The sequence below is a fragment of the Taudactylus pleione genome, unplaced genomic scaffold (genome assembly GCF_031769625.1).
Source record: "Taudactylus pleione unplaced genomic scaffold, aTauple2 ptg000102l, whole genome shotgun sequence".
Lineage (NCBI taxonomy): Eukaryota > Metazoa > Chordata > Amphibia > Anura > Myobatrachidae > Taudactylus > Taudactylus pleione.
In genome coordinates, this window is record NW_028284504.1 from 3,883,215 (window position 1) to 3,905,484 (window position 22,270).

General features: G+C 43.5%; 1 protein-coding gene across 1 annotated transcript in view; it reads left to right on the forward strand.

The window, feature by feature from the left end:
* The first annotated feature begins 296 nt into the window (after nt 1-296).
* Nucleotides 297-22,270, forward strand: part of MYO1D (myosin ID) — a 99,073-nt gene continuing 77,099 nt past the window's right edge. The window contains exon 1 of the mRNA XM_088470686.1: nt 297-1,135. Within this exon, the coding sequence (XP_088326812.1) occupies nt 1,041-1,135 (95 nt within the window). The 5' untranslated portion in view covers nt 297-1,040. The remainder of the gene's footprint in view (nt 1,136-22,270) is intronic.

Below are 22,270 nucleotides of genomic sequence, written 5' to 3' on the forward strand. Positions count from 1 at the left end.
CTACTCTCTGGGGTGTGTTACATATACATATTAGTCAGACTGACAGCAAATGATTTGTCACCAATCCTGTCTCACCGCGGACAGCCCTCACCTGCTATTATGTCATTACATCCATCCACTATGCTAGGTTCCCATGCACGCCCTGTGTCACTGTGTCCCTCCTACTCACCCACTTTCCTGAGTGTCCTCCATAGTTCACTCCGCCTTTCCTCCTTCCCTCATTTCCCTCTCTTACCTACCCCCAGATCTCTCTGAATGGCCCCTGTCATATTCCCCGCCCCTCTGCCTCACCTTTCCTCTCTGTTACCCTCCCTCGCCTCCCAACGTCTCTTTACCTCTCCCTCCTCTGTCTCCCCTCCTCCCTCCTTCCCCCTCACCTCTCCAACACTCTTCCTGCTGCTGTCTGTATGGATGGACAGAAGTGTGAACCTTACACAGGGAAGGCTCATACACAAGAGACTGCTTTCCCCTATGAAACCTGACAGCGAGAATCAGTAAAATAGAGTCTCCCTCTTCTGAGAGATTTTCCTTGCACAGAGAGACTGAACCAGGCATCATCCTGCCTGAGGCATTGCTCCATAATGGGATCTCACATCTTGCACTGATACTTGTATGAAGGAGGTAACCCAGCTGGTACTATACACTAGACTTCCTGTGATCCTATGAACCCTTCCTTGTATGATTAATGAGAGATTCCTTCCTGCAGAAGTTCCTTTGAGTATCATTTTCCAGAGACTTTCATCAGTTGTAAGAAGTACACTTCTCGTAAGAGGAGACCTCTGGATCCCATAGGCATTGTGCTCTAAAAAATCACACACCTGGGAATGACCGAGTACCTGGAATCCACGAGAGAGCCACATACAGTCTGGGTGTGACAGAGACAGTCACTGTTCCTGCAGGCAGGGTGTAACTGTCATTCGTTGTGTAATTCAGCTGTCTGTTGTGTAGTTGTGCACTGACTGTGTATGCAGGTGTAACTTCCACAACTGAGTAGAAATCTGAATTGGTTGTGGCGTCACTAAGATCTCGGTGCCTCCATCATGGCAGTACAAGAGGGGTTGCAGTTTGGCAAAGCGGACTTTGTTCTTATGGACTCTGTCACATTACCAGAATTTATGGACAATCTGAAACTCAGGTAAGTGCCTGACACACTGTCTAAAGGTGCATACACACAAGGCGATTAAAGCGGACGACTGAACAATAACGATATCGTTATCGTTCAGTCGTCCACTTTATCGTCCATTTTTAACATCAGAACGATAACGACGACGCGCGTTCCCGCGGGTCGTTCGGCATTATCGTTCATCGAGTAAACATGCAGGCCTGCACGTTGGGGATGGGGGAGAGAGCCTGATGCTTAATGATATCGTTCAGCGGGTGTGCTCAATGTCATCAACGACATTGAGCACAGCCTGCCGGGGACACACTAGACGATATCGCTCAGGGAGCATATCGTCTAGTGTGTACGCTCCTTAACACTCAACAGCTCTCCTCTCTGTCACCTTCCTTCCTTCACACTGACACCTTCAGCCTGCCACTTCCATGAGTACAAATTTGTGTTCTATACCTTTCCTTATATCTGTTGTTGTCTTCAGCACATTGGGCTTTTATATTTATATGTGTGATCTGTTCTATGTTACTTTGTAATACACCTTCAGTATGGACTCACATAAACACCTGCAACACCTCGTTTCTGGGCTATCACACTGTTATCCCTAGTGGGAAGAAAATGCGTAGAACTAGTTTTTGAGTTTGGGTACCTAATCAGCCAGCGCCTTGCATGACTCTTGTGATAGGTTGGGTAAGTATGCTAAACCTCCCCCCCTTCTCCCCCTAACCCCTTCCCCCATTTTGGTGCTTAAATCTAACCCTCCCCCCTTAGTGCCTAACCCTGACCTCCAAGTGGTGCCTAAACCAAACCTCCCCCCGCGGCTAACAGCTAAGGTGCCCCACTATACTTACGATCGGGATGGCAGCTGTCTAGATTCCGGCGTCTGTACCTAAACTGGTGTTGGGATTTCAACGCTTATGGTTAGTCCCGGGTCGGGATTCCGACGCCGGGATTTCAACAGCCGGCATCCCGTCCGCTGGCAAACTGACTACATTCCATTTGTGATACCACAGGTGTATTAAGCATCCCACCTATTTGATGTTTGTTTGGGAACCCGTGTTAGTACTTGTTAATTATATAGACTCCACTTGATGATCCCCCACCTTATATGCCAGACAGGATTCAGAGTCTCATTCAGACCCGCTCGCGAGCGCAGGACGCTCGCAAGCGTGTCGATGGTACCCAAATGCGCGTGCGCACGACGGAGGGAGCTCCATCGTGTGCATGCGCGAGACCCGGCGAGCGACGGGGTAGCCGTCGCTCGGGGTCTCGCACCAAAGGAGGCGTGCTGTCGATGGTGAGTGACAGCACGCCCCCTTTGGTGGGCGTGCCGGGGGCGTGGCTGCCAGATGGAGGCGTTCCCATGGGAACGCCTACCGTCTGGGTCCGGCCCCACTGACATCACTAGTGATGTCAGTGGGAGTGATTTTGGCTCTGATAGAGCCAAAATCACTCCAGGGCTTGCGGCAGCGAGACCCTATCGCAGGGTCTCGTCGCAAGCCCGATGGTCGCGATGGTCTTGACCATCGAGACCATCATCATGGACGCTCGCTATAGCTGTGGGTGGTAACCCACAGCTATGCGAGCGTCCAAGAGGCTGCTCCAAGTTGAGGTAGGAGGGCCCTGATTCAGAGCGAGCGCTCTGGTCAGAGCGTCCGGCTCTGAATCAGGCCCTCAGTTCCCTCCAGCAGGATTGGCATAACCAAAATGATAGGAGAGTGGCATAATTGACTGTACTGCACAGGAGGACGTCCATTTATGATTCTCCCCATCTTGTAAATGGCTTCAGGTTGGACACTTAGGACCTGATTGAGTCACACACAGCAGTGTCTTTGGTGGCTTCCCATGTGGGGGCTTATGCAGATGTTGCTACAAACTCCTTCCCTTGTGTACACCTGTGTTGCCGAAAGTGCAAGGACTGAGACGCCCAAATTTAGCATCCGTACATGCTGTAATACCAATTGGTATGTCTGCTGAACGCCCCCATCGGTCACATCATCGAAACTTGCACAAACACTATGGCAAGTGCTGTTTCTTTGTCTGACCATGGCCTCCTATGCCTGTTTCTGTGAACACATTGATATGCCAGCGACACTCCCATAACACGCCCATTGAACAGACCATTTTTGAGTGCACTACCAGCCACCTCCCAGTCACCGCCCAATAACGCCAGTCAGTCTGTATAATGCATGTGCCGTATGGGGTTTTCAGACATTTTCGCACATGCCAGTTGTAAAAAATTGCCTGCTATGTGAACATCAGCATTGGTGAGACTCTGAATCTGGTTCTTAGCCCAGTTTTTAACCACTGAGTTTTTAGCAGTCCACACAGTAACTTGTATAATTGTTACTGTGTTGCTCCATAACTGTACACTACTTGGATTCCGTCTCTGTTTACTTTATTCCTGAATCTAGATTGGTGGCATCAAATCAGCCTATAATGCTGGGTACAAACTGCGCAATATATCGTTCGTATGGCCGACAAGCGATATATCGTATAGCACAGCAGATGCATCTGCCTGAGTGTACGAGTGACCGACTAACTGACACGTTCTTCTGGCAGCAGGAACCAGCGACAATTACATCGCAGCTGGGCTGGCAAATTTAAATGCCCACCAGTTGTGATGTCGGGTCAGACATATCGAATGGCCAATTGGGAAGCGTGATTGCTTACCAAATGGGTCACTGGGACGGTCGGCCGGTTGTTGTGTCAGTCAGGTGAGAACCTGCATAGTGTTTCTACCTAGACATCTGTGATTTGTCAGACAGCTTTGCCTATAGTTTTCCATTTATTATTTATTTATTTTTTTTGTATTTGTTTTGCTTTTTTGCAGAATTTAATCAGTGGCCACTGACCTGTACAGAGGTGTCCTCATACATCTAACCTCAATATGCCATGTGGTTCGAGATGCCTGGCGCGAATGAGTTGCCATGTTATGTGTGACTCCGCTAGCGCCGGGCGTATTTTTCACCCCAAAAAAGTGGCTTAGTCACAATGCGATGTACTAGGATGCACCAGAAGACTCTAGGGTTATGACATGCTTTCTGTATTTAACAAACAGCGGTAATCTAAGATTACCGCTGTTTGTCACTGCATCGTTGTCGCCATCTTTAGAGAACGGTCCCCATTGATGGCAATGGGGAACCGGCGCTGCTCTTCCGGCTTCAGCGAAGCCTTCCAGGCACTACCGGGTCCCCGTGTCACTTGCGCAGATGGACCATTGCGGATGCGCATTACACAAGACCCCGTCGTTGCCAGCAGCCCAGCGGAGGACCTCGCCAACGAGGAGGACTTCGCTGGACGGGTAAGTATTGATAAATACTAGTTTCATTTTAGTTTGTATTACAGTGATACTAAACGAAAAATGCCGCTGGTATTTATGTTCGTTTATAAATGGGGCCCTGAGTCTGTAAGTGAAGCACGACAGAACTTGGCATGGAAAAAAGCCACAGCCGCTGCATCGTAGCCCTTCATATTCAGAGACTCAGGCGCACACAGATATACAAGTGTTGCATATGAAATTAATCAGCGCACTCTCCTGGTGCTTCCAAGTCACATCACAGTTCTTTCCTATGATCTCTTATTCTATGCAAATGTGGCTTATAGCTTTATAATCCTGATTTATCTGTACTCACTATGCTGTTCTCAGTGGCGGATCCAAAGGGGGGCGATTGCCCCCGGTAACACACAGCCACTGTGTGCACAGTACTGGCAGCCTCCTTCAGCTATGGATTAAGTGATTTGCTCAGAGTTAGGTTACCTAATGCAGTGCATGCAGATCGGAGGAGCACGGGGAAATGCCGCACCATGCTGCAAAGAGGTTTTCTGTTTTGTTTTTGTGGGCATGGACACACCTCCCGTTATTAGGCCACACCCCTTCGCCTTGTCCCGAGCTGGCTTCCCACGGCCCTGGTATCAGGAACAAGTAAGTTGCTGAGGCATGTCTGTGTGGAAGGAGGGGCTGAGATAGATAGCCCAAGCGAGTGAGCCTCCCAGTGATTGGTGGAATACGGCATGCTGTCATTAAGGATATATATATTTATTTATTTACAGTGCCTTGCAAAAATATTCACCCCCCTTTGCATTTTTCTTGTATTGTTGCCTCGCAACCTGGAATTAAAATGGAATGTTTGAAGGTGTGTATCATTTCATTTACAGAACATGCCTGCAACTATGAAGTTGTTTTTTTTTATATTGTGAATCAAACAACATGTAGGACAACATAACAGAAGCTTCAGCATGCATAACTATTCACCCCCCTAAAGTCAGTACTTTGTCGAGCCACATTTTGCTGCAATTACAGCTGCAAGTCGCTTTGGATAACTCTCGATGAGCTTGCCACTTCTTGCCCCTGGGAGTTTTGCCCATTCCTCAAGGCAAAACTGCTCCAGCTCCTTCATGTTGGATGGTTTACGCTTGTGAACAGCAATTTTCAAGTCTGACCACAGATTCTCAATTGGATTGGGACTGGGCTTTGCCTAGGCCATTCCAACACATTTAAATGTTTCCCCTTAAACCACTTGAGTGTTGCTTTATCAGTAAGCTTCGGGTCATTGTCCTGCTGGAAGGTGAACCTCCGTCCCAGTCTCAAATCACAGGCAGACTGAAACAGGTTTTGCTCAAGAATATCCCTGTATTTAGCACCATCCATCTTTCCCTCGACTCAAATGGGTTTCCCAGTCCCTGCTGCTGACAAAACATCCCCACAGCATGATGCTGCCACCACCATATTTCACTGTAGGCAGTGGCGTATCTATAATGGGTTCAGTGTGTGCGGAGCACACGGGCCCCGCACCGCACACCCTGCATCCATATTCATTTAAACTCACCTGTCTGATGTCGGGTGTCTGTGCTGCTCAGAACACCGGAAAATGTCCGCCGCGGCCATTTTCCAGGTGTTCTGCGCATGCGCAGTAGACTCCGGGCACACTCTAGTGCCCGGAGTCTACTAATACTCCGGTGGCTGGCCAGCTGCCGGCCATTGGGGAGAGAGGAGGGGGCCCCGCACAGGGTGTGCACACGGGCCCCCTCCTCTCTTAAGGCACCCCTGAATGTGTGGATGGTGTTCTTGGGGTGATGGGATGTGTTGGGTTTGCGCCAGGCATAGCGTTTTCCTTGGTGGTCGAAAAGTTAAATTTTAGTCTTATCTGACCAGAGCACCTTCCTCCATACATTTGGGGAGTCGCCCACATGCCTTTTGGCAAACTCAAATCGTGTCTTCTTATTTTTATCACTAAGTAATGGCTTTTTTCTGCGCACTCTTCCATAAAGCCCAGCTCTATGGAGTGTATGGCTTATTGTGGTCACATGCACAGATACACCAGTCTTTGCTGTGGAACTCGGCAGCTCATTCAGGGTTACCTTTGGTCTCTGTGCTGCCACCCTGATTAATGCCCTCCTTGCCCGGTCTGTGAGTTTTGGTGGGCGGCCTTCTCTTGACAGGTTTGTTGTGGTACCATGTTCTTTCCATTTGATGATGATGGATTTGATGGTGCTCCGGGGGATCATTAAAGATTTGGATATTTTTTTTATATAACCAACCCAGAATTGTACTTCTCAACAAACTTGTCCCTGACTTGTTTGGCGAGTTCCTTGGTCTTCATGGTGTGATGCCTCTTGCTTAGTGGTGTTGCAGCCTCTGGGGCCTTTCAGAAAAGGTGTGTTTATACTGACAGATCATGTGACACTTAGATTTCACACAGGTGGACTTCACTAATTATGTGACTTCTGAAGGTAATTGGTTGCACCAGAACTTTTCAGGGGCTTCATAGCAAAGGGGGTGATTACATATGTACATGCCAATTTTCTGAATTTTATTTATAAAGATTCTTTTTTATATATATTTTTCTCATTTCACTTCACCAAATTAGACTACTTTGTGCAGATCCATCACATAAAATTCAGATTAAAAAAATAAATAAATTACAGGCTGTAATGTAACAAAAAAGGTAAAATGGCAAGGGGGGGGTAAATACTTTTGCAAGGCACTGTGTGTGTATGTATGTGTGTGTATAATATATATATATATATATTTCTCATACATGTATGTGTGTGTGTGTGTGTATATATATATATATATATATATAAATATATATAAAGTAGGTGTGTATGTAGTGTATATATACACCCCCCCTGCCTAAAGAAAGAGTCTAGATCTGCCCCTGGCTCTTCTCCAAATTTCTCTGGTGCAATAAAATACAAAGAATTACCATGAACAAGTTAGGAATCCCCCCCCGCAAAAGATGGTGGCATGGAAGTGCCCAACTTGTAGGCCATTTCTCATTCAGTATTTTTTAGATATAATGCCGACTGGTTCTTAGCTCGCGCGGTTTACAGAAGCTATTATATAGACAAGGCATTGTTTACCCCATATTCTCTGTGCGACCTTCTCCGTATGCCTAAAGCGCATCTCCCACCTCATTTATTTTTTAACCCCTTATTTCATGATCCTTATTTAACCTGGATCTCTATAAATCAAATATTACATAGAAACTAGAGATTCTCTGTTTATATTCCATTTTCTGGTAACCCTTCCTTTACACCTGCTTTTGATAACCCAATGTTTTCATCATGGAGTGTTAATGGCACCAGATTTCTATAGAACTATTTAATTTCGGTAGACCCTTCTAAATTGTGGAATCTCATTTTTCACAGTTGGTCACAAGAGAATACTGCCTTCCCTCCCCCAGGTGAGCTCTTCCTATAATTTGATTTGACCATGAAGTTCTTGCAACCTGCAAAACTTCAGGAGGTCCACTTTAAGGTATTAAATAGGTCCTATATATCCCAATACCAACGTAGACATATGGCTATCAATTAATTAGGTTGCTGTTCCAAATGTCGTCATGCAGCGGCTTCCTTTTTTCACCATTTCTGGGATTGTACCAAAATTTTACAGTTTTGGAACAAATTAGTTTCCTTTCTGAATCATTTATATTCATTGCAACTTACTCCTGATCAATTTGCTCTTTTATGTCTACATAATACGCCAGAGGTTCCCAAACGCGGTCCTCCGGGCTCCCCAATAGTCCAGGTTTTGGAGCTATCCATGGTTGAGCACAGGTGATTTAATTAGTACCTCAGTCAATTTGATTTAACCACCTTTGCTCAGCCATGGATATCTCTAAAACTTGAACTGTTGGGGAGCCTTGAGGACCGCATTTGGGAACCTCTGTAATACGCATTGGGACCTAGGGCCTCACCACAAAACTATTCTCCCACCACTCACTGTCATTCTTACTGTGGCCAAGAAATACATCCTCCTTCAATGGTCTAGAAAATCTCTACCATTCCTTTCAATGGTTAAACAAACACCATTGGAGCTACTGTATTTTGAAAGAAGGGCAAAGCTGCATGACATAGAAAAAGGGGTCAAAGTGGGGTCCTTTTATTGCCCAATTAGACACGCACACTCAATCAATCACATATACTGTACTTTGTTTATTTGAGTATACAGAGTTGTACTTATTACATCAAATTTCCATTTCGGCCTGATTTTATGCCACTAGTCTTCTACATCACCATATTTTGGGAAATTAAAAAAAAGTTTATTTCCCCAGACCCCTTTAGTCCTTCATGGTTTTTACCTGATTGTGTGTCCTTTTCTTAATATTTAATATTAGCCATTTGTTTATTTCCCCTCTTCTTCTATTCCCTTTTTCACATATCAAATTTCTGATTATAATATAGGTGGGATTATAGTCACCACAGCAGCCCAATTACATGTGAGCAGTATATGCTCAGTTACTCATTATATGCTCAGCTACTCATAGCACTGATAGAATTCATGTTTGGCTACTTCATTAATGTTATTGGCAATCTGTTCATAATTCAATGCCTGTTTATGTTGTATTGACGACACTTGTTTATATATATATATATATATATATATATATATATATATATATATATATATATATATATATATGGGAGAGAGAGGTATCTATATCTTTTTCTTCAATTCATTTGCTGTTCATTCTTGGCTCTTATATAAATACAATAAAACAGTTCTTTTAAAAAAAATGAATAAAAAAAGCTGCATTCTCTGGCTAAATAAAGACTCAAAAAACATGCCCGGCGCTAGCAGAGTCGCATCATACCTGGCGCGTCAAGAGGGGCTGTTTGGCACGACTGCAGCAAGAATGTATGAGGACACATCTGTAATCTTGTATTTATCTATATCATACATTTTGTGTTCACGCAGTTTTATATGCCAATTTTCTATCTAATTCCATCAGTTCTGCTGTAACACAACACAGTAAATATGTGCCATATTTTCAGGGACATTAAACTTTCCCCAATTCTGTTTTTCTTTTTAGTAGTTATCTGCAGAACTCCCTCCTCATTCTGTTAGACCACTCCATCCTCCTCCCTCTGCTCTGTCTTGGCACCAAGTCATAGGTGTACGCCAAGTGGCATTTCCTTGTGATTTAATGTCTGGGAGCTCAGGAAGAGGATAGGAAATGACGATGCCAGAAACAAACCTCATATTGTCACTGCAAAGCGTTCATTCTATTTTGTTTATTTTTGCACATTTAAAAGTGGAGTCGCTGCAAGACCCAAACTACAGTGTGGATCTTTTAAGTTTACTTAGTAAACTAGGCTAATTTGAAATAAGGTTGACTAATGTCAATGACATGTACAAGCGATCTGTCTCCAAAGTCCAAAGTGTAATGGCAGTGACATACTCACTCCATGCAATCGAGACTAGAACAAAGGAGGCACTTCAATGATCTTGTACATTGAATAAGCTGTAATTGTTTTGAAAACATCAGAAAATACTTAAGTTAGCAAAGTTCTTACATTTAGATATTGATGAAGGTCTCTAACCACTGAGGGCCTGAAACAGAGGTGGATGCAGTGTCTATGTTTGCGCAGTTGAGCGATTATTTGCTACTGCGCATGCATGAACAGTCAGAGAAACCGCTATGGAGCATGTACCATTGAGTGTACACAGAGATCGCTGTTGCTTGTAATAGTGTAATAGAGATGCCAGCGTACAGTCATGGGCGTTCCTGGGAGGCGTCTTGAAGTAAACAAAAAAAGGCCGTCTTTTGGGCGTGCTATGGGAGTCTCAACAGTGTGTCAGTGAACGCAACTGCGTTCTCAAACACAGTCGCAGCCACAAACTGCATGATTACAAAAAGTTCAGAAGGTGACACTGTGCCAGGCATAGGGCATCGTATGTGCACAATGGTCATCATTATGGTGCGCCAATGGTGGTACAGAATGGGAAGGCTGAGACTAGCTTTTCTCAAAGAAATCACAGCTGCGCATGCACTAGTGTCCACCTCTGATTCAGGCCCTTATTCTGCCCATTGTTCCTGCAATATGGAGATCTGTATTAAAAAAATCCCTTAAATTACCCAACATATGCATCAATTGTTGCAAACATTCTAAAACCATGTAGTCTACCCCAACTGGTCTTTTTTTCCCCATAAATTTCATCATCCAAGTTTGATCATTTTATAGGCCCATTACATTGTCTCACTTTGTTAGAGTGGGTACAGGGATGGAAGACCTACTGGCGGAGATGCACTAAACCTTGGAGAGGGATAAAGTACCACCCAATCAGTTCCTAACTGTCATTTTTCAAACAGCCTGTAAACTCAGGAGCTGATTGGTTGGTACTTTATCACTATCCAAGACTTAGTGCATCTCCCACTGATGTCTAGATAGACAGTCAATATGTCAACATGCAAATGGTCGACAGTTACAACTTCAGCATGGACCTAGGTCGACAGGTTCAAAAGGTTGGAATGATCAAAGTATAAAAGGTCAACATGGTTTTTTCGTGATTTTTAGGGTTAGGCACTAGAATTGGAGTTTAAAAAAAAAAGTAAACCAGTTCTATGTTGACAATTTGACCCTGTCGACCTTTTGACCCTGTCAACCTATTGCCTGTCGACTATTTTGTGTTGATCTATTGACTGTCTATCTAAATAATGTAGATCTTTCAATTCACACCCATTAGAGTGAGTGATCAAAGTTGAGCACAGTTTTTACTGTTCAGACTTTATAATCTTAACTTGGTTTTTTTTTTTTTTTTAGATTGTTCTGTTTGTGCAAAATGTAAAACTGTAGGATTTTTCATGAACTGGATTATTACATGTGTGGTATCATTAGATTTAGTTCTCTGGTGGAGTAATTGTGTTTGCACTTTTTAAATTGTTTGTGTTTTCTTGTGTTAAGCTGCAGTGCACCACATATGGATTTGGATGAAGAAAATGGGCAACCATTGCACCATGTGTACGTGCCTTTCTCACAGGCCAATAATGAATTTTACAGGGTAGCATATTGCTCAGTCCATGCTTTCCACCTGTGTATATGTCATGTCATTGACTGAGACAGAAATGAAGAGGAGTGCAAAGCGACCGTGTGTACACCGTAATCTGGTCACTTGACACAGTGGGCGTGATTCAGAGAAGTACGCTATTCTGATGTTTACACGGTTGAGCGATAATCGGCTATCTGCATGTGTCTGAGTCGCACGATGCATGCGTCACGGTACATTACCGTAGTGGCTCGCAGTGACTACTCAGTGTGATTGACCGGGCGCATTTGTGGGAGGTAACGTGGAGTGGCGGCAAAGAACGCAGTCATGTCATGACCATTTTCGGGGAGTGTCACATACCCTGACATGTGCATGGCTTCTGCAAGAGGGCCCCCACAAGAGAAAAAAAACATACATATAGGCTACCACATGAGGAAAAACATACATATAGGCTACCACATGAGAAAAAAACATACATATAGGCTACCACATGAGAAAAAAACATACATATAGGCTACCACATGAGGAAAAACATACATATAGGCTACCACATGAGGAAAAAACATACATATAGGCTACCACATGAGGAAAAAACATACATATAGGCTACCACATGAGGAAAAACATACATATAGGCTACCACATGAGAAAAAAACATACATATAGGCTACCACATGAGAAAAAAACATACATATAGGCTACCACATGAGAAAAAAAAACATACATATAGGCTTGAAAAAAAATCATATAAAAAATGTTAATATCAATGTCAATCGCACTTACGGTCAGCCTGATGATGTGAGCTTTTGGTGGGCTGCTGTGGTGTCCTCCATGTGGCTGTTTGGCATTGGTGGCTAGTGCAGACTCAGCGGGAAGCAGTGACAACAGTCCTCTCCTTGAATGTAGTGCACTCGCTGCCACAGTGCTGCCTCTGCCTTTCTCTACTCCAGAAAATGCCAAGCTTTTGACAGTGAGTCAGGCTGTCACTGTGTACGCGAGCGTGCGGCTGAAGCTTGTGCCTGCCCCCTTAGTCCTGTCCGCCTCTGAACAGCCGCAGCGGCAGGCTGTCAGACATAGAGGCAGGCATAGGCACAGGCAATAAGCGCCGCGGATCAGCCAGTGCCGCCGGCGGGTAGGGAGCGGCAATGGCGCGTAACTCCCGCTAACCCCGGCCTCTGTGCCCTGAGCTGCTGCTGCACTACGGGAGGAGAGGGGCGGGGCTGGGACTGTGTATTACGGGGGGCGATCGCCCTTATCGCGCCCCCCCCCTGGATCCGCCAGTGTCCAAAGGTTTTATTTATTGTGTGGTTTATAGACTGCAAACATTGCAAATGTTAAATTGCGACCCTAAGCACACAGCAAAGATATCAAAGGGGTGGCTTCAGGACAACTCTGTGAATGTCCTTGAGTGGCTCAGACTTGAATCCGATTGAACATCTTTGGAGAGATCTGAAAATGGCTGTGCACTGACGCTTCCCATCCAACCTGATGGTGAGAGGTGCTGCAAAGAGGAATGGGCAAAACTGCCCAAAGATAGGTGTGCCAAGCTTGTGGCATCATATTCAAAAAGACTTGAGGCTGTAATTGCTGCCAAAGGTGCATCAACAAAGTATTGAGCAAAGGCTGTGAATACTTGTGTACATGTGATTTCTTAGGGATTTTTATTTTTATTTTTATTACATTTGCAAAAATCTCAAAATAACTTTTTGCACGTTGTTATTATGGGGTATTGTGTGTAGAATTTTGAGGACAAAAATTAATTTTCCATTTTGGAATAAGGCTGTAACATAACAAAATGTGGAAAAACTGAAGTGCTGTGAATACTTTCTGGATGCATTGTACTGTATATAAATATATATTATATTACATTATTGTGTGTGTGTGTGTATATATATATATATATATATATATATATATATATATATATACACACACACACACACACACACACACACACACACACACACACACACACACACATATATATATATATATATATATATATATATATATATATATATATATATATGTGTGTGTGTGTATGTGTGTATATATATATATATATATATATATATATATATGCAACTGTTGTAACCGCAGAAAACTGCCAAGACATAGAGGGGAAGACTGGAATAATGTAGTGAAGAGGGAATTTAATTGCACCTGCGGCTCCCATCTAACGTGGCAGGCAAAATTCAATTGTTGGTGCCGCTGGCTGCAAGTGCCGCAGGTGCCCATTATTTATGCTTGTATCCTCCTAAGGTGGTGAGCTGAAATCCGCTCAAATTTGGGCTTCTGGGTGCCCAAACTGCCATTTTTAGTCAGGATTGCAGCTGCAATGGCATAAGCGTGCATCTCTGAAGCAGGCCCAGTGTTATGTATATGTATTGCCATATTGCTTTCAGAACAAAATATATAATCACCAAAAATGTTTATAAAAAAATGTAATCACCAACAAGTCATCTTTTGCTCCAACGTTTCAATCTCCAAACCAGAGATTTTCCTCAGGGACCATGGGGAAAATCTCTGGTTTGGAGATTGAAACGTTGGAGCAATTAAAGATGACCTGTTGGTGATTCAATTTTTTGCAAGTCCTGCAAGTGCCGCCTATTCTTCTGCCTGATATACGGAGAAAAACTGCTTCTGCCGGGGGAGGGCACCCAGGCAAGTACCTGTACATTACTAAAGTGGAGTGTCGGTCGACACAAAGTATATATATATATATTTATATTATATTATATTATTCAAAGCAGACCAGCATTCAGATTTCCCAATAGCAAGTAATGAATGCTCCGGTGCCTTCCAATGTAGGGTAATACAAATGTCAGTAGGGGCGGCACTCAACGGTCTTTACAGCAACAAAAAAACACTGCAGATACAGCGTAGTTGGTCTGACGTTTCAGATAGTTTATCTTTCTTCTGAGACCAAATTATATATACAGTTCTGTGCAAAAGTTCTGTTGTGACCACCCTTTGCATTCAAAACAGAATCAATTCTTCCACACTTGCACACAGTTTTTGAAGGAACTCGGCAGGGAGGTTGTCCCAAACATCTTGGAGAACTAACCACAGATCTTCTGTGGATCTAGGCTTACTCAAATCCTTCTGTCTCTTCATATAATCAGACAGACTCAATGATGTTGAGATCAGGGCTCTGTGGGGGCCATATCATCACTTCCAGGACTCCTTGTTTTCTTTAAGCTGAAGATAGTTCTTAATGACATTGGTTGTATGTTTGGGGTCATTTTCCTGCTGCAGAATAAATTTGGAGCCAATAGGAGCTGATGGTATTGCAGGATAGATAAGCACATGCCTGTATTTCTCAGCATTGAGGGCACCATTAATCCTGACCAAATCCCCAACTCCATTTGCTGAAATGCAGCCCCAAACTTGCAAGGAACATACACCATGCTTCACTGTCGCCTGCAGACAATCATTATTGTACCGCTCTCCAGCCCTTCGGCGAACATACTGGCTTCTGTTACAGCCAAATATTTCACATTTTGACTCATCAGTCCAGAGCACCTGCTGTCATTTTTCTGGACCCCAGTTTATTTGTTTTCGTGCATAGTTGAGTTGCTTGGCTTTGTTTCCACAACAAAGGTTTGGCTTTTTGGTTGCAATTCTTCCACGAAGACCACTTCTGGCCAAATTTCTCTGAACAGTGGATGGGTATACCTGGGTCCCAATGGTTTCTGCCAGTTCTGAGCTGATGGCACTGCCAGACATCTTCCGATTTCAAAGGGAAGTAAGCATGATGTCTCTTCCATCTGATGCACTGTTTCCTTGGCTGACCACTGCATCTACGGTCCTCAACGTTGACCATTTCTTTGTCTCTTCTTCAAAAGAGCTTGAACAGCACATCTTGGAACCCCAGTCTGCTTTAAAATCTGGGAGAGACCTTGCTGATGCAGTATAACTACCTTGAGTCCTGTTGATGTGATCTGTCTTGCCATGGTGTATGACATGTGACATGAAACGACCTTCCATAAAGTCACTTCTGTAGCAGAGTTTGGCTGTTCCTGACCCAGTTTTAAGCCTCATACACAGCTGTTTCTTTTTCAGTTAATGACTGCAGGAGCTGCACTCTAGTCTTTATTTATAACTCCATGTAAAGCCCAATACTGAGAATAAAAAGTAGATTTATATAGAAAGCATGTCAATAAAAATCCTGTTGTCCAGGAGCCAATTGCAGTCACATATTAAAGTGCATTAAAGTGCATTATTGCTGTGTTTACTCATCCCAGCTGCTTGTGTTGCTCTCTGGCACCAGGTATAAACAGCAATCAACCTTGGTAAATGGACAGCCCATTTACCAAGGTTGATTGCTGTTTATACCTGTGCCAGAGAGCGACACAAGCAGCTTGGATGAGTAAACACAGCAATAATGCACTTTAATGCACTTTAATATGTGACTGCAATTGGCTCCTGGACAACAGGATTTTTATTGACATGCTTTCTATATAAATCTACTTTTTATTCTCAGTATTATTTGGTGTGCTGTCTCTTCCTGTCCTGGATATCAATGTGTTAATACTTTATGATCAAGCACCCAGCTTTATATATATTTTTGAATTGAGGGTGCAATGCTCCTTTTTCGTGTGTGTATTGAATATCACCTGTCACTTTAAATGGGGGCTGCGTACGCAAAACAACAATTGAATTCCCCCCTAAGTGCTGCCTCCTGCACTTGCTTCTCATAAGTAATCTGAAAATAAAAAGATAAGCACCGCTGATATATAACTTAACCAAAATGTGTACATGGGTAGGACGTCGATATTCATGTACTGCACACAAGTAGACCATGCGCAGTTCATTTTTCCTTATCGCATGCCTAAAACTAATGCGATGTTATCACATTTCAGAGTTATTTTATATTTCTTATTCCTGACGAAATATAGTTGATATATGTGACGATGAACTTGACCAAAATAAGTCAAATTTTACACGATGTTTGACAGAATGCTTTTGTTTATTTACCTAATTTTTTTGTTACATCTGCCCCATTGTGTTGAATCGGACTCTCTCTGTGTAAGTCTTTATCTTCAGAAAGTCAAAAAAACTATAGAAAATGCAAAAACACCACAAAACTCTATCGCCTTTGCTTAATTGTAAATACAAAAACTATACATTAATTAAGGAGGGTAAAATATGTATATTCAAAACAGAAGCATGGACTTAAGACCGCAAATTCTAAAATACTAGTTGACTTATACAAAAATTTAAAAGTTTCAGGACTTTGCCAGAACTGAAGTTAAATGAGATAAAGATGTCATCATTGGGGGAAATAATTTTCCGCTGCACAGAATATTTCCTGCCTGTAATCCCAATAAGTCACTGGTCAACTACTTCCTGTGCTAAAAATACTGAGGGCCTGATTCAGACCCGCGAGCGAGCGCTATGCACTCACAAGCGGGTCGATGGTGGCCCAGTGCGCATGCTCACGACGGAGCCGGCTCCATCGTGCGCATGCGCGAGACCCGGATAGCGACGGGCAAACCGTCGCTCCGGGTCTCGTACCAAAGGGGGCGTGCTGTCGATGTTGAGTGACAGCACGCCCCCTTTGGTGGGCGGGCCCAGGGCGTGGCTGCCCAGACGGAGGCGTTCCCATGGGAACGCCTACCGTCTGGTGCCGGCCCCACTGACATCACAAGTAATGTCAGTGGGAGAGCTTTCGGTTCTGTTTGAGCTGAAAGCTCTCTGGGGCTTGCGGCAATGAGACCCTACCACAAGGGTCTCATCGCAAGCCCGATGGTCGCGATGGTCTTGCATCATCAGAGTGCACTTATCCTAGCTCTATTCTAGGTACAAAAGAGAAGTCTGAAAGAAAATGTACAGTATTGACGCCTCTGGTCAACTCTGCATAGTCCACAACTCTGTCAACACCCCCTCACTGAATATAGCCTATGTGGGAACGCCCTGTTACAGTCCAGATGCATCTGCAATGCCTACACCTCTGCATCATCCATATTTTCCGTATGTATGCTTGGTTCTGGAGTAGGCGCAGTCCCAAAAAAGGGTGTACGTTCAACTGTGCATCAGTCACCTTGTGTGTAAAGTTGTATTAACATATCAAAGCAAGAATATATTCATGGCCTTTGTTTATACATGAGATAAATGATTATTTTTTTTCTGTCCTCTAAGTTCTATCCCTGTGTTAGATGACCGGGGGCATCACCATCATGATTTCACTAGAACAGGAGAGGGAAATTACAACCAGAAGGCCGTATGCAGCCGGCTATGTGGCCTGTGAAAGGATTGCTAACAGTTTATTTTTGTAATGTACAAATCTGTAGACTACAGTCTGACTGGATCTCAGAGACTGCAGCTTTGCATGCTTGTTAAGTTTGTTGCCAGACAGGATCGGTAGAGTGAGCAGCGACAGAGAAGGAGGGATAGCAGTAGCACAGTGGAATGTACGGCTAATTTTTGGGTACAGTAACAGACTTGTGTGTAATGTGCTATATATATATATATATATATATATATATAATATTACAATGGTTATTGCTAGTTGCTGCTCTCTGTCTTGTTATTAATTTATTTATTACCAGTTATTTATATAGTGCGCACATATACTAGCTTTTCTCCTCTCATCCACTCTGAGGCTACTACACTTGTAGTAACATTGGACTGCTCACATCAATGCTATTTTTAAACACAGGGTAAAGCCAGCAAAGGCTAATATTTATTTGTACAGGTAGGATTTTCCTGTTACGACAGAGAAATGTAAAGGTGTTCTATATTATATAGCTAATGCCGGCAATAAAGAAAATACCACTCTCTGTAACTATTCAATTTCACCACCTCAGTTACTCTATCCTTGGTGTCCCCACTGTCTTTATACAGTATTGATACCAAGGGGTAGATTTACTAAAGCTTCTAAAACAGACAACTGATGATGTTGTCCATAGCAACTGATCAGTTTCTACAATTTCCTAGAGTGCAATAGAGAAATGATAGCTAGACTCTGACTGGTTGCTACGGGTAACACCACCACTTTTCATTTTTTTTAAGCTTTAGTAAATATACACCCAAATGTGTATGCAGGTTTTACTTAACAGAACAATTCTAGTCTCATTATTGTGCAGCATTGCACCCAATGAGTAAAATAATATAGCTGGTTCCAACCAATCAGCTCCTAACTGTCACTTTACAGGATGTTTGAAAAATTACAGTTAGGAGCTGATTGATTTGGTACGTTCTCTCTCCAAAGCTTGATACATCTCTCACCCATATTTTCAGGATATTTGTAATCTATAAGTGAAATATTTTGTATGCAGTTCTTGACCAATTACTAAAACTTTTTAAGTGCCTCTCCAGTTGAAATAATTGTCCACCCATGCTCTAGAAGACACTGTGACATGCTGAATACATTGATTGCAGATGATATGCAAACATAGAAGGTAAAAACAAAGGGCCTGATTCAGCTGTGCAATGCTGAACGCAGATTCCCGATGGTTAGGAATATGCACGGGGCCCCTCGCCTGTGCATGTGTAAGTATGCGTGATTGCACGCAGTCCAGCAGCAGACTGTCAGTGATTGACAGCCTGCAGCCATTTCTGGGCTGGAAGGGGGCGGAGAAGGCCTCCATTTCCCAAAATGGAGGCGTGTTGCTGCCATTGAGGGGCAGGGAAGAGGCCAGGATCTCCGTAGGCTGATGGAGATTTCCTGGCCTCTTTCCCTCATCTGCGACGGCCGGCTTACGTGAACCCATGGTCAGTCAGTCGGCCAACGATAATCAAGATGATCTGATGCTGTGTCCAAGGACGCAGCTTGGATTATTAATGCATTAACATAATAGCAAGGATGGAATTGCAAAGCTGCTTGTGTGCGGCTTTGCAAGTTCGTCCTATGCTGAATCACCCCTAAAGTTATCTGTAGCATGCACTACTGCTAACGGGTCATTTATTGACAAGTCTGAGGATATCTTTTATTCACTTCAAACATTGAAAGAATTGTGGTTTAAGCCATAAGTAAATGCTTACGGACACTTGCTGTGAATGCGGGGCCGCCATTTAACGAGGAAATGCTACATGTTGAATTTCTTCAAAAGGCAAAATTCTAGTTTAATAATAATAATAAATAGTTGGAGCCCCTATCTGATTTCCTTGCTGCTCCCCAGTAGTCTAGAACAGTTATTTGTTATACGGTGCACATAATAACCGCTGGAAAGAAAAAGTGGCAGATAGCATACTACCTTTATTACTGATCGATATTCTGTGTCATGGATCATGGGCACTAGTAGAACAAAATCATAAGTACTTCCTGTAGACTTATTAATGTGTAACTACACACACATTGTTGCATCTACAAGATGGGATCAGTAACATTTCTTATGCTGGGCATACACGGCCAGATAAAATGCCTGTCAGACCGACAGATATTTTATCTGGCCGGCTGCCAGCCGCAGATGTCGCCGGCATACACTGTGAGATTTCTCTCACAGTGTATTCAGCAGACATCTGCGCTCCGCCCCCGGGGGAGGAGACATTCCCCTGTTCCTTCCATAGGAAGGAACACAGGAAATGTCTGTCCGTGGGCCGCTGCTGGGCATACACTGCCCGAAGCGGCCGACAGTTTAACGGGAAATATCGCATCGGACGGGCATGCTGGACAATCCGGCATGCCCGACCGAGCAATATTTAACCCTCGGTCACCCCCCCACACGCGATACTATTTTCGGGGCGATCCACCGATATCAGGCGGATCGCCCCGATAATTGTAGCGTGTATGGCCAGCATTAGTTAGGAAGATTGCTCTGGTAGTATACAGGAGCACTAAAGTTTTACAGGTTTATTGTGATGCACTGGATATAAAATTTTGTTATTATCCTGAATGGTAATAAGAGCATTTTGTTCCTGGGGTAAGCGTCACGTTTGAGAGTCTGGATGAGCTTGCTTAACCACTTTACGGGCTAATATTTTTTTCCAAAAACTGCACAGAATTTTGTTTATGATTTAACTGGGACAAGAACACAGTGTACCATAACAATAGCAATATTTATCATATACAGTGCATGAACTTGAACTTTAAACATTTAAAACAAAAAAACTTTTATACTATTTAACAATCCCTAATTTGCAGTCCTGTATCGTTATTAATCGATATAGGATCACCATATTCAAAAGGACACACAGGATCAGGAATAATATTAACATCGACTTTCACAAATATATATTTAAGGGCTGCTGGATTTACCTTACCCTGATGGATGTTCCTCTTTGCAGCTGCCGGGTGGGAATGCAACTTGGCTGTCCAATCAGCAGTGATCGGTTGCACGGCAGACACTGGGGGAGGATCCAAGGAGACAGAGGGGCCAGGAGGTCTCTCTGAGATTGGCCACAGATGGAAGATTATCTTGAAGCAGCCGCCCAGTGGGTGTTTCTGACTGGTCGCATCAGGTGCAACTATTCAAGGGTGAAGCACAGCCTGGCATGGTTGCATCTGATGCGTCCAAACCTCCCATATCTAAATCTCTCTGCACACTTTTTACATCTGCCCACCCCGTGGGGTTTGGCACACAGGGAAGAGCTCTGTGTTTTACACCCAGAGCATTTAAATTATAAGGCATTTTCACCATGCGGTAAACCATCGCAATCGGTTAACGTACGCTCACCCATAGATTCCATGCAAAGTGCTGGAATCTATGTGTTTCCCTGCGCATTAAAATGCAGAATCGCTATTTTAATGCAGATTTTTCCTTGTTGCCCCTGAGGCTGCGAGGAAAAAATCCACCCTCTGGGGCTTAGTGCATGGGGTTCCCGCAGCTATTTGAGTCGGGTTGCGCATTCAGTTAACTGCAGGGGTAAACCCCATGCCTTAGGTGTCTAAAATCCAGCTACAACATCTAAAGTTAAACTATGTACTATAGCTGTTTAATTAAGATGCAGCATAGTACCAGCTGCACTCTGTATCTGCTAGTTGTTTTTATGATGTGTATTTAAAACTTTCTGATAGTGAAGTGTATTTTGTAACCATTGTATGTTCTTTCATCCCTAATCTTAAATTATGTATACATAGATTTATGTACTTTTACTACATAGAGCATGACTTCATTCCATTCACTCAACTCATGAACATATGACACGCATGTAACAACTTACTACAGCCGTGGCCAAAAGTTTTGAGAATGGCACAAGTATTGGTTTTCACAAAGTTTGCTGCTTCAGTATTTTTAGAACTTTTTGTCAGATGTTACTATGGTATACTGAAGTAAAATTACAAGCATTTCATAAGTGTCAAAGGTTTTTATTGACCATTACATTAAGTTTATGCATAGAGTCAATATTTGCAGTGTTGACCCTTCTTTTTCAAGACTTCTGCAATTCGCCCTGGCATGCTGTCAATCAACTTCTGGGCCACATACTGACTGATGGCCGCCCATTCTTGCCTAATCAATGCTTGGAGTTTGTCAGAATTTGTGGGTTTTTGTTTGTCCACCCGCCTCTTGAGGATTGACAACAAGTTCTCAATGGGATTAAGGTCTGGGGAGTTTCCTGGCCATGGACTCAAAATTTCGATGTTTTGTTCCCCAGAGCCACTTAGTTATCACTTTTGCCTTATGGCAAGGTGCTCCATCATGCTGGAAAAGGCATTGTTCGTCACCAGGGATCACTCACCATTTTGCCAAAGAACACAGTCATGAATAAAGAATGGTACCAAAACATCCTCCAAGAACAACTTCTCCCAACCATCCAAGAACAGTTTGGTGACGAACAATGCCTTTTCCAGCATGCTGGAGCACCTTGCCATAAGGCAAAAGTGATACCTAAGTGGCTCTGGGGAACAAAACATCGAAAATTTTAGTCCATGGCCAGGAAACTCACAAGACCTTAATCCCATTGAGAACCTGTGGTCAATCCTCAAGAGGTGGGTGGACAAA